Genomic DNA, 12,823 nt, shown 5'->3' with positions numbered 1-12,823 from the left:
TGGCACCGCACAGATCTTGATGCAGAAGTGAGCATCGCTCTTAATAAGTTTGCTCTTGAGGATATCTAAATGTGCAATGCCAAATGTTCTTGGTGCATTATGATACACACTCAATAAATGTTGTTCCAAACAATATCCATTCAGAAAAACAGACAAAAACCTCTCACCTGGGCATGAACCAAGGCGTCATTAAAGAGAATGAACCAGTTGACAGAAAAGCGTCCAGCATTCTGCAAACATAGTGCACGGTTGCTGCTTTCACATATCAGGCGTCTTTCCGGTTTCCGTAAAGAATCCTGAAGAAAAAAAAAATGATTAAAAAAAGTAAAGCAACAAAGAGACACAAGTGTTTACAATATGTACGGTAAGCTGCTAAGCTATACAATAATTATAATGATACAAAACTTCAAAAGGAGAACTACACAAAATGTACTACAGACCAATTAATTCAAATAAACAATTTCCAGACATCTAAAAATATGATAAGAGTGATGAGCTCAATAGGAGGGTCTAGAAAGAGTTGGTAACTCCTACTTAAATATATATCATACACAAGTCATGATCGATTATCAGCACGAAGCAAAAAAAGGTATAAATAACAGAAGATAAAGTACATCGAAATATGTTACATAGGAACTAATTCAAAATAGGTATACTCGTTATACAATTCATATCTCATAATAGCGCAAAGTGCATAAGGATATACTAAGATTTCATGCCAAGCAGCTGCAATTAGTACAGTGCATAGTGGCATTCCATAAGAAAGAATATATGCTGATGGAAAGTCAAGTACACTGAATATGTTCAAATAAAATTCATACAAAATAACAGTAAAGGGAGAGTACCAACACACAGTCCTTCACCTCCAGTCTTGAAGAACGTTTCGCTTCTAGGGAGAGGGTCATAATTATAATAATGTAAGTAATACCAATGTAGGAATGTCACAGCTTCTTGGAGATTTGAGGTAGGAGCAAATTCTGAGACTGTTTTAGCTGTAGACTGAAATAAATTGTATTTGATGGGCAAGAGTGGTGGTCGGCAATGGGGGTAATGTGGTGCCATACTGGGGATATCATTCATATGTTAATAATTATTGGAAACTTCAGCTAACATGGTGAAGGTTGAAGGCATTATTTAGGGATGATAGGCCGGTAATTTTTTTGCATGGAATCCTACAGAAAGTTTGGAACAGGGTTCCCCCAAGTGTATTCAGATTCTTACAATGAACCTGTATTATACTGTAATGTTTTTATTACAAAATTTAGAAATCATGTAAAGACCATGTATGCGAACAAGTTAACAGTTTGCAGATAAAACATTTCAGGAACTTTTGTACTGTATTACTCTCATTATTCCTTGGTGCACAGATCTTGCCATTGTAATTTGCTCTATAGGACGTGTCTTTTATACACTAGGTTCTATATAGTAATACCACATAGCAAAAACTAAGGAGCCCCTACACCTCCAAAAGCGCTTCTTCACGACACATACATGCTTGGATTGGTCGACCGTGCATACTGTTTCAGTAGAGAGAAGAGCATCTATGACAAGTATTGTGACACTTCTCAATATAAAGATTCATATAAAAGTGTACAGTACTAAGAAAACTGTATAAGGCTGGTTTCACACTAGTGTATGGAGGAGCTGCGGACGTCCTCAGTGAAGCTCCTCCCATGGCCGCACCTCCTCCGGTCAGCTCCACCTCCGTCGGCATGTGGCCTGCGTACCCCATCTTTAGCATTGGGTATGCAGGCCATGCCGATGTATGCAGATGCCTCCGCATGCGTCGTTTTGACGGTGCAGCGACCTGCGCCGAACGCAACGTGTTGCATTTGGTTGCAGTCGCCGCACCGTCAAAACAACGCATGTGGAGGCATCAGCATAAATCGGCATGGCCTGCATATCCAATGCTAAAGACAGGGTACGCAGGCCACATGCCGATGGACGTGGATCTGACCGAAGGAGGTGCAGCCGTGGGCGGAGCTTCACTGAGGAAGTCCGCATCCCTCCGCAGGTCCTCCATACACTAGTGTGAAACTAGCCTAACATAACGTGGAGGGGAAAATAATTAAACAGAAAGTCTTATTTTCTTATATTTTATTCACAGTGTCAAAGGCATAAATTCTGCATCTTTTACTTTATTTTCTTTCATTTACAGTAATGATTCCAAGTAACACTGGGGGAAAAAAAAAGCTATTCTGTGTTCTCTACACCAGGCTCATTCCAGAAAGGTAGTTTTTTAAATTATTTTTCCTTTGTAGCAGCTAAGTAGCAGAGGATTAGCTGATGTATTACTACCGTATATACTATTGTATATGCCGACCCCCCTAATTTTGTCACAAAAAACTGGGAAAACGTATTGACTCGCGTATAAGCCTAGGGTGCACAGTGAGTGGCCCCAGCTTTGCTGCACAATGAGTGGCCCCAGAAAATGAGGACAGTGTGTGGCCCCAGATAATGCTGCACAGTGTGTTGTGGCCCCAGATAATGCTGCACAGTGAGTGGCCCCAGAACATGCTGCACAGTGAGTGGCCCCAGATAATGCTGCACAGTGAGTGGCCCCAGATAATGCTGCACAGTGTGTGGCCCCAGATAATGCTGCACAGTGAGTGGCCTCAGATAATTCTGCACAGTGAGTGGCCCCAGATCATGCTGCACAGTGAGTGGCCCCAGATCATGCTGCACAGTGAGTGGCCCCAGATCATGCTGCACAGTGTGTGGCCCCAGATCATGCTGCACAGTGAGTGGCCCCAGATCATGCTGCACAGTGTGTGGCCCCAGATCATGCTGCACAGTGAGTGGCCCCAGATCATGCTGCACAGTGAGTGGCCCCAGATCATGCTGCACAGTGTGTGGCTCCAGATAATGCTGCTCAGTGTGTGGCTCCAGATAATGCTGCACAGTGAGTGGCCCCAGATAATGCTGCACAGTGTGTGGCCCCAGATAATGCTGCACAGTGTGTTGTGGCCCCAGATAATGCTGCACAGTGAGTGGCCCCAGATAATGCTGCACAGTGAGTGGCCCCAGATAATGCTGCACAGTGTGTGGCTCCAGATAATGCTGCACAGTGAGTGGCCCCAGATAATGCTGCACAGTGAGTGGCCCCAGATAATGCTGCACAGTGTGTGGCCCCAGATAATGCTGCACAGTGTGTGGCCCCAGATAATGCTGCACAGTGTGTGGCCCCAGATAATGCTGCACAGTGAGTGGCCCCAGATAATGCTGCACAGTGAGTGGCCCCAGATAATGCTGCACAGTGTGTGGCCCCAGATAATGCTGCACAGTGTGTGGCCCCAGATAATGCTGCACAGTGTGTGGCCCCAGATAATGAGGACAGTGAGTGGCCTCAGATAATGCTGCACAGTGAGTGGCCCAAGATAATGCTGCAATTGCTTCCAGTATAAACTGACACTTCAAAGTACTTACACTGACTATCTTGAGATTAATACCAGGGAAGCTAGAGTATGGTAAATATAATGCCAGGACCTACAATTCTCCCATGTATGCAGCCATTAAACTGAAATGAATGCCATATGCTGAGGCGTTTGTTCAAACCAGAGTATCAGCGCTACCGGGAGAGACAGACATCTCATACATGAAGGAGCGTCCGCCTAGACCAATTGTGAATCTACATCTCTATACAATGTACAGTACAGACCAAAGGTTTGGACACACCTTCTCATTCAAAGAGTTTTTTTTATTTTCATGACTATGAAAATTGTAGATTCACTCTGAAGGCATCAAAACTATGAATTAACACATGCGGAATTATATAATTAACATAAAAGTGTGAAACAACTGAAAATAGGTCTTATATTCTAGGTTCTTCAAAGTAGCCACCTTTTGCTTTGATTACTGCTTTGCACACTCTTGATGAGCTATACATGCAGCTATAGTTAGAGGATATGTCTCACAACCTCATCTGTGCAGATTAGGAATGTATGCCCGATTCATAGATAATACTGGCGAGTTCTCAATATGCACCCCGCCTGAGGTCCGTATAATAATGCATCTTACAAACGTGCCCATGTCCATATTAAATGGAATCTGTCAGCAGATATTTTCTATATAATCAGAACGCAGCATGAGGTAGGAGATGAGACATTGGTTTCAACGACATGTCACTTATTAAGGTCCCGATACATTTAGCGATGCACCAGCGATCCAGACAACGATACGACCTGGTCAGGATCGCTGGTGCATCGCTAAATGGTCATTAATGAGCTGCCACACAGGCAGATCTCACCAGTGATGCAGCAGCGGTCGTCACTTACCTGTCAGACGGCAGCTCTGGTGACGACTTTCTCCCACGTCCATGGAGTCGCTCGTCGGCACCAGCAGGAAGTTGACGACGAGAAATGGACCAGGACAATCTCGCGCGATCGATAGCCAGTGGGGAGGCCGGTTGGAGGTGTCACATGTAGCGATATCGCTACCCATATCGCTGTTGCGTCACAAAATCGGTGAAGCTTTAGCTATATCGCTATGTGTAAAAGGCTCTTTAGGCTGTGTACTGTTTACATACAATGTATTATCAGCAGGAGATTATCACTGCCGAACTAGCTGCCAACATGCATCCAGTCCAACCTTGCCAAGTACTGACTAACAGCTTACTGTCAACATACAATGTACACAGAAAGCTGTGGTGTAGGCGAGTGCACCTTTCTGAGCTCTGCAACATCTAACAACTAAGATTGTATCACAACTGCTGCACCAAGTAAACTAAGTGATACATCACTGGATTCAGGATCTCTTTTCCTATATTAAGCTGCTCCCAAGTGAGGAAGCAAAAACTTGGCGACAGATTTCCTTTAAGCAGAGGTTGCAAACCACATTGTGAAGAACACTGTTGCGAGGAGTTCTGCCAGCAAAACGTTTGTTAGTTGAAAACTCCTGATCATTGGGAAAAAGAGGCAGCTCCTTTCATGTAAACACAAAAAGCAGGAAACTACTTGGGTTCTCAGTCTGGACGGTCGCATTTGGCACCGCCCAAGGTAGGCATGGCATACAGACGTTGCAGGAGGGGGTATGGGGAGGCGACACTCAGCGTTCCTGCCTGTTGATGATTCGGGGAAAATCGGAACCCTGAAGGGACCAGTCATCCCTTCACTCCGTGAAGGAAAAATAAAAATTGAAAATAATAAAGTTGAGGTCTGAAGACCAGACCCAAGTGCCTCCTACAGACACTAAGCAAGAACTGGTTTGGCTAGAGCCAGCAGGAGGGTGTATACTGCAGAGGAGGAGTTAATCTTTTCTATGTTTACTTAGTGTCCTCCTAGTGGCAGCAGCATGCCACCCATGGTCTGTGTCCCCAATGAGGCGAAGGAGAAAACGGTTTATCCTCCAGACACAGATTACGGCGTGGGACAGAACAACGGACAGGTAAGGGTAATATGTTTATTTTTTATTTCAGGAGACGATGGCTTCAATGGAATGGAATGGAATGACAACCAGCTGTCTGCTTTAGCAAGGCTGGTTTCAAAAAATGGGGGGGTACCCCACGTAACGTTTTTTTAAATTACTTGTTTAAATAATTTCAAAAACAATGTTGGGACCCCTCTATTCTTGATAGCCAACCTTGCTAACGCTGACAGCTGAGGGTTGCACCCCCAGTTTTGCCTGGCTGGTTCTAAAAAATACAGGGGAACCCACAACTTTTTTTTTTATGTATGCTGCTGCTGCTAGGAGGCTGACATTAGGCAAAATAAGAAACATAGCTCCTCCCACAGTAGTATACACGCACCGACAGGTACCAAGTACCTCAGTTGGTGAAAAAAGCAGTAGGAGAAGTAACATGAACTCACAAAATATGTACCAACCCAACAACAAGCTCGTAGGCCCAATATGGTACAACTTAAACAGAGAGGGTGCTGTGTCCCCCAATGAAGGCTCCAAGAAAGATTTTACGGTACCAAAAATCCTTCTTTTCTCGCTTCATTGGGCGACACAGGTTACCATGGGACGTCCCAAAGCAGTCCCAAGGGTGGGAAAATGAAATTAGGCAACGTGAGGAAAGGACTTGGGTCGGTCGGTGGATACCGATGCCTGCATCGGACGAGGCCTGGACATGAACCCTATAGAACCTTGCAAGGACGACCAGGTCGCGGCCCTGTAAATCTCTGAAGTCGAAGCTCAGTGACAGACAGCCCAAGAAGCCCCTACAGCTCGGGTGGGCCATTTTGTCCTGAGCACATTATGCTTCCAGTATCGCAGAATGAATCCAACGAACGATAGTGGAATTGGATGCTGGGAGCTCCTTCTGTCGACCTTCAGAGATAAGCAGGAAGTCGAATTGCCGCAGAGAGATTTGTTCTAGAAAGATAGAGTCAAATAGCTCTGACCACATCCAGCTTGTGGAGAGACTTCCCCAGTGGGTGAAGAGGAGAAGGACAAAAAGGAGGAAAGGAAGATGTCCTCTTTGATGTGGAAAGAAGAGAGGAAAGACAGGACAAGGCCGCAAGATTAGAAACTCTCCTAATGGACGTAGTTGCAACTAGGAGGGTCACTTTTCATGAAAGGAGGGAAAGAGGAAAGTTCTGAATGGGCTCGAAAGACGAGCTTTGGGGAACGCTAGGGATGAGGGTAAGATGCCATGGAAAGTGCGGAAGGGCTCAAACGGGCAACTCTCTGGATAAAGGCTTTAACCTGTGGCATAGATGTCAGATCCCTCTGGGAAAGTATCGACAAAGGTGAGACCTGGCCCTGTAGGGTACTAAAGGGCAGGCCTGAGTGTAGACCAGATTGAAGAAAGCCAAGGATAGATGGAAGGGAGAGAGATATTGGAAAAACTTTGTTGCGTCGCACCATCAGAAAAATGCTTTCCAGTACCTATGGTAAATGCGGGAGGAGGCCGGTTTACTAGCTCTGATCATGGTCTAAATGATGTGGTGGGTAAAAACCAGATTCCCTCATAACCGCGCCCTCAACTGCCGTGCTGTTAAAACTCAGACTGAGAACTCTGGTAGCAGAGAGGGTCTCACGAGAGAAGATCTGGACGGTCTAGGAGCCTCCAGGAGACGTAGTCAGCTCCGCATACCAAGGTCTTCTTGGTCAGTCTGGTGCTATCAGAATGACTTGAATGCCTTCGGATTTATTTATATATTTATTTTTTTTACTTTATTTTTTTTCATCACTCTGGAGTTCAAGGTAGGTGGAAATAGATAAGGGAGTCGAAACTGGGACCACGGAATCAGCAACGTGTCGCGACCGACGGCCAGAGGGTTCCTGGACCTGGCTACAAATCGAGGAACTTTGTGGTTCATTCGAGACGCCGTGAGGTCAACAACCGGAGAACTCAGACTATGACAGATCGGGCTGAAGATCGAGGGGTGGAAAGACCTCTCGCCTGATGCTAGGCTCTGGCAGCTTAGTAAGTTTCCCACCCCCGGGATTGAACGGCTGAGAGGGCCGGGACATAACGTTCTGATGAACATAGGATCCTTGCCATTTCTGTCATTATCCATTTGCTGCGAGTTCCGCCTAGTGGGTTATGTATGCCACAACTGTGGCATTGTCCGAATGAATGCGGACTGGTTTGCCCACAAGAAGGGCTTGCCCACGAAGGATGGCAATGAAGATTGTGTGTTTCTACCTGGCTTCGAACCGGGGACCTTTCATGTGTAAAAGAAACGTGATAACCACTACACTACGGAAACTTTCATCTTTCATTTCCAGAAGGGCTTCTTGAGGGATTCAGCGCCCTTGCGCTGGTTTTTTTTTTGGATGGAAAAATGCACCCCACCCGAAAAGACTGGCGTCGGTGCTGATGACCTGCCACTGAGGAGGAAGAAAGAATCACTCGTGCAGGACTGACGAAGGCAACGTCCCCCACGGCCTCACCCTGAGAGGCTGGACTATGGGTCGGTCCAGAGAGACTGAAGACATGTCCCAGGCAGAGAGAAGGGACAGGAGAAAAGGACAGGTGTTGAACTGGACAAAGGGGACAGCTACCATGGCGGCTATCATCTACCCTAGGATCCTCATGCAGGACCGAAGGGGAATGGTGATTGGGCATTTCAGGGATCGGATTCCTTTCGAGAGAGCAGAAAACTTGTCCCTGGTAAGGAACACCCGGGTCAGATTCATGTGGAACTCCATGACCAGGGAAAACTAGTCACTGAGTAGGGTACAGAGTGGACATCTCTCTGATGATTATCCAGCAGAGGAGGGTCAGAGTGCTCATAGTAATCTGCAGATTCTGAACGCATTCTCAGCGGCACGGCCTTTGATTAACAGATCGTCTAAGTAAGGAAATATTAGAAACCCTCTAGGGGAAAAGGACAGCTATGATAGCTGCCATGACCTCTGTGAGGACCCGGAGGCCGAAGGAAAGAGCCGTGAATTGATAGTGATCCTCCTGGATCGCAAATCGAAGGAACCTTTGTACTGTACACAAATAGGGATGCGGAGATACGCCTCCCGAATTGGATAGGAGGGAAGAGACAGCCTGGAGGAAAACTGGTGTCTGAGATGGCGGTTTTGGTAGGCGAGACAGAAAGCAATGTCTCACTGGGAGTGAAGAAATTTTATTTTGTAACCGAAAATGATGATTTCTCTTACCCAGGCGCTGTTAACAACCGACAGCTACTCATCCCTGAAGGAAAGATGTCTGCCTCCCACCCTGGAAAGACCTCCAGGTGGGAGTGACCCGACACCTGGAAGAGAATCTGCTGGAGCGGGAACCTGAGGGCTTGAGGGTCCTGCTCTTTAGTCTCCAGTGGGGCGAGGGTTTGAGTGATGGTCTCCTCCTCTCTCTGGAGGTAGGAGGACGGTTCTGCTGTGAGGAACTTTCCGAACAATGGAAAGGTCGAGAAAACCTAAATGGCCGGTGAGCCTTCCTGTTAGAACAGGAATTCTTAGAGACGGTGTCCGCATTCCATGTTTTCAACCAAAGGATGCGGCGTATGGCCACGATGTTACTGTTTGCTCTTGCGGAACACCCGGCTGCATCACTGAGGCAGATAGAAGGTATTTGGCGGCATGATCAATTGCGTCCGCTAATTCAGCTAGCTTATTTTGATGAGCTGACGCTAAGATACCCTTAAAGTATCTTTGCCCAGGCTGAGGTGGCTTTCGCCACCCAAGTTGAGGCGAAGTTGGGACAGAGAGAAGACGCCAGTGGCCTCAAAAAATAAATTTGGACAGTAATTCGATCTGACTGTCGAATCCTTCTGTGACGCACCGTCTGATAGCGATAGAACTGTCTTGGAAGACAGGCGAGAAAACCGGCGGATCCACCTTAGGGGACTCAGCCCACTTTGTGAGGTGCACGTGTAGGTGATTTCCTCCTGAAGAATGCTTTTCTGGATGTTCCCATTGTTTGCTCAAGTTAGCCTTGAACTCTTATTGATTTGGAAAAGTTCAGACAGGTGGGGGTACTGCAGGACGGGCAGAGAGGAGACGACCAACCTGATGTTCACTATTTTTTTTTTTTTACAGCGTGCACAGGCGTAATGAGATACGGTGTGCCTAGCAAGGGGAGCCCTTGTGGAATTGAACATATGTAGAGAGTAACACTCTCTAGTGAGGTAAAGATAACTGCAGGGGAGCGTGTAACGCTCTCTAGTGAGATAAGTATACTGCAGGGAAGCGCTATAAAGTGGCCCAGGGAGAAGGACAGAACCTACTTGTTACCAGCGATCCGCAGCAAGCAGGAGCGCGACTGTGTCCCCCGAATAGTAAGCATGTGGGCTGCCAGGGTAGTGCACGAGGTGCTAGGTAGCGTTATGACGCTGGAGCAGTGAAGGACCTTAGCGGTGGGCGTGGCTAGTGTCCGACTGGCGTGATAGGCTTGGGCTGACGGATAGGGGCGTGCATCATGGGGGCTTCCAGGCCTGACTATGGGGGAAAAATAAGCACCAAAAAAAGCATGTGCTGAACAGGGTGATAGCGGTGGGGACACAGCAGGGCCCAGTCTCTCTCATGAAACCCTGGCACTGCCGCCAGCCCTGTGACCGGAGCGTACGGATATATGTACTTCTATGCAGCCCCATGCTCTGGTTCGAGTGCCGGTGGCAGTGCCAGGTTTTCTTGCGAGTCTCTGACAAGTGAGTATGAGCCCTAAGGGTAGGGTAAGTAATATAAAGTGATTTTAGGCAAAACCTGAGGCGAGAGCTAGGTCCAGCTCCAATCATTATATAGAGATCAGCTGGTTTCACACTTGCATATTTTGGATGCACACGGATCCGTTTTCGTCTCCATTGACTTTCAGTGGTGACGGATGGGACTTGCATGTGCATCCAGTTGTCACCGTTTTCCCATGGATCGCTGTGTCTGCATATTTTCAGACACGCAGGCACAGGGACATGTACAGATCCGCGGCTACACGTCTGGAAATAAAATGGAGCACGGATCCAGGACAACACTGGTCCGTGTGCAGGGATCCGTCTTGCGGCACTGAGCATGCTCGGAAGCCAGGGATGTGCTGTATGGGAAAGTGATGAAACTGTATGGAACCAGTATGCAGACATAATATAGACTATGTGCATGCTGTTCTGTCATACAGTGATCTTTCCAGCATCATTAGAAGGGCTTGTGCCCTATGTTACAGTGTGTTAATGTTAATATAATGTATTAGGAGCATGTATATAACATGGGAGCACCTAGTTAGGGGCTGCACGAGTGGCTCTGCAATCCTGATGCATCCTGATCCAGACTACATCCATATACTGAACATAGGGACGCACGGACCTACGTTTGCATCAGGATCAGGATGCATCATGTGCACCAACATATACAGTCATATGTAAAAGTTTGGGCACCCCTATTAATGTTAACCTTTTTTCTTTATAACAATTTTGTTTTTTGCAACAGCTATTTCAGTTTCATATATCTAATAACTGATGGTTATATTTCTGGATTCAAATGAGGTTTATTGTACTAACAGAAAATGTGCAATCTGCATTTTATCAAAATTTGACCGGTGCAAAAGTATGGGCACCTCAACATAAAAGTGACATTAATATTTCGTAGATCCTCCTTTTGCAAAAATAACAGCCTCTAGTCGCTTCCTGTAGCTATTAATGAGTTCCTGGATCCTGGATGAAGGTCTTTGTGACCATTCCTGTTTACAAAACAATTCCAGTTCAGTTAAGTTTGATGGTTGCCGAGCATGGACAGCCCGCTTCAAATCATCCCACAGATGTTCAATGATATACAGGTCTGGGGACTGGGATGGCCATTCCAGAACATTGTAATTGTTCCTCTGCATGAATGTCTGAGTAGATTTGGAGCGGTGTTTTGGATCATTGTCTTGCTGAAATATCTATCCCCTGCGTAACTTCAACTTTGTCACTGATTCTTGCACATTATTGTCAAGAATCTGCTGATACTGAATTGAATCCATGCGACCCTCAAAATTAACAAGATTCCCGGTGCCGGCATTGACCACACAGCCCCAAAGCATGTTGGAACCTCCACCAAATTTTACTGTGGGTAGCAAGTGTTTTTCTTGGAATGCTGTGTTTTTTAGCCTCCATGCATAACGCCTTTTTGTATGACCAAACAACTCAATCTTTGTTTCATCAGTCCACAGGACCTTCTTCCAAAATGTAACTGGCTTGTCCAAATGTGCTTTTGCATACCTCAGGCGACTCTGTTTGTGGTGTGCTTGCAGAAACGGCTTCTTTCGCATCACTCTCCCATACAGCTTCTCCTTGTGCAAAGTGCGCTGTATTGTTGACCGATGCACAGTGGCACCATCTGCAGCAAGATGATGCTGCAGGTCTTTGGAGGTGGTCTGTGGATTGTCCTTGACTGTTCTCACCATTCTTCTTCTCTGCCTTTCTGATATTTTTCTTGGCCTGCCACTTCTGGGCTTAACAAGAACTGTACCAGTGTTCTTCCATTTCCTTACTATGTTCCTCACAGTGGAAACTGACAGGTTAAATCTCTGAGACAACTTTTTGTATCCTTCCCCTGAAAAGCTATGTTGAATAATCTTTGTTTTCAGATCATTTGAGAGTTGTTTTGAGGAGCCCATGATGCCACTCTTCATAGGAGAATCAAATAGGAGAACTACTTGCAAGTGGCCACCTTAAATACCTTTTCTCATGATTTGATACAGCTGGCTATGAAGTTCAAAGCTCAATGAGGTTACAAAACCAATTTAGTGCTTCAGGAAGTCAGTAAAAAGTAGTTAGGAGTGTTCAAATCAAGAAAATGATAAGGGTGCCCATACTTTTGCACCGGTCAAATTTTGCTTAAATGCAGATTGCACATTTTCTATTAGTACAATAAACCTCATTTGAATCCAGAAATATAACTGAGTCCATCAGTTATTACATATATGAAACTGAAATAGCTGTTGCAAAAACCAAAATTGTTATAAAGAAAAAAGGTTAACAGTATTAGGAGTGCCCAAACTTTTACATATGACTGTATCACAGCACTTAATAATTCACAAAGGACATGAACAAAAAATGTCACAATACATGGTAAGGCTACAACCGAGGAGCAGGGGCCTGTTCACAAGAGCTGACAATCTGAGGAAACAGCAATGCTGAATAACAGTCTACACTGTGTCACTAGATCTTTATACAGGGGTATAATGAGGCCTCACTGTACAGGAAAGACCGGAGCGAGGAGCAGGGGCCTGATCACAAGAGCTGACAATCTGAGGAATCAGCAGTGATGAATAACAGTCTACACTGCGTCACTAGATCCTTATACAGGTGTATAATGAGGCCCGGCTCTTTATGTTGAGCGGAGCCGAATGAGCCGGATCAAAAAATAGAGCCGAACTTACCATCACTATGAGGTACTTGGTGCCTGTCGGTGGGTGTATACTGCCGAGGGAGGAGCTACGTTTCTTATTTTGCATAAT

General features: G+C 45.9%; 1 protein-coding gene across 3 annotated transcripts in view; it reads right to left on the bottom strand.

Annotated features, from left to right (window-relative positions):
• Nucleotides 1-12,823, bottom strand: part of ALS2 (alsin Rho guanine nucleotide exchange factor ALS2) — a 186,078-nt gene that overhangs the window by 79,452 nt on the left and 93,803 nt on the right. For all 3 annotated transcript variants that reach the window (XM_073551524.1, XM_073551523.1, XM_073551525.1), the window contains exon 15: nt 168-296. In XM_073551524.1, coding sequence (XP_073407625.1) covers nt 168-296 — 129 coding nt within the window. The remainder of the gene's footprint in view (nt 1-167; nt 297-12,823) is intronic.

The sequence above is a fragment of the Dendrobates tinctorius genome, unplaced genomic scaffold, assembly GCF_039654945.1.
Source record: "Dendrobates tinctorius isolate UK_male_01 unplaced genomic scaffold, ASM3965494v1 ptg000177l, whole genome shotgun sequence".
NCBI classification, from domain to species: domain Eukaryota; kingdom Metazoa; phylum Chordata; class Amphibia; order Anura; family Dendrobatidae; genus Dendrobates; species Dendrobates tinctorius.
Note: the sequence above shows the minus strand (reverse complement) of the source record. Positions and strands in the feature narration are given on the sequence as shown.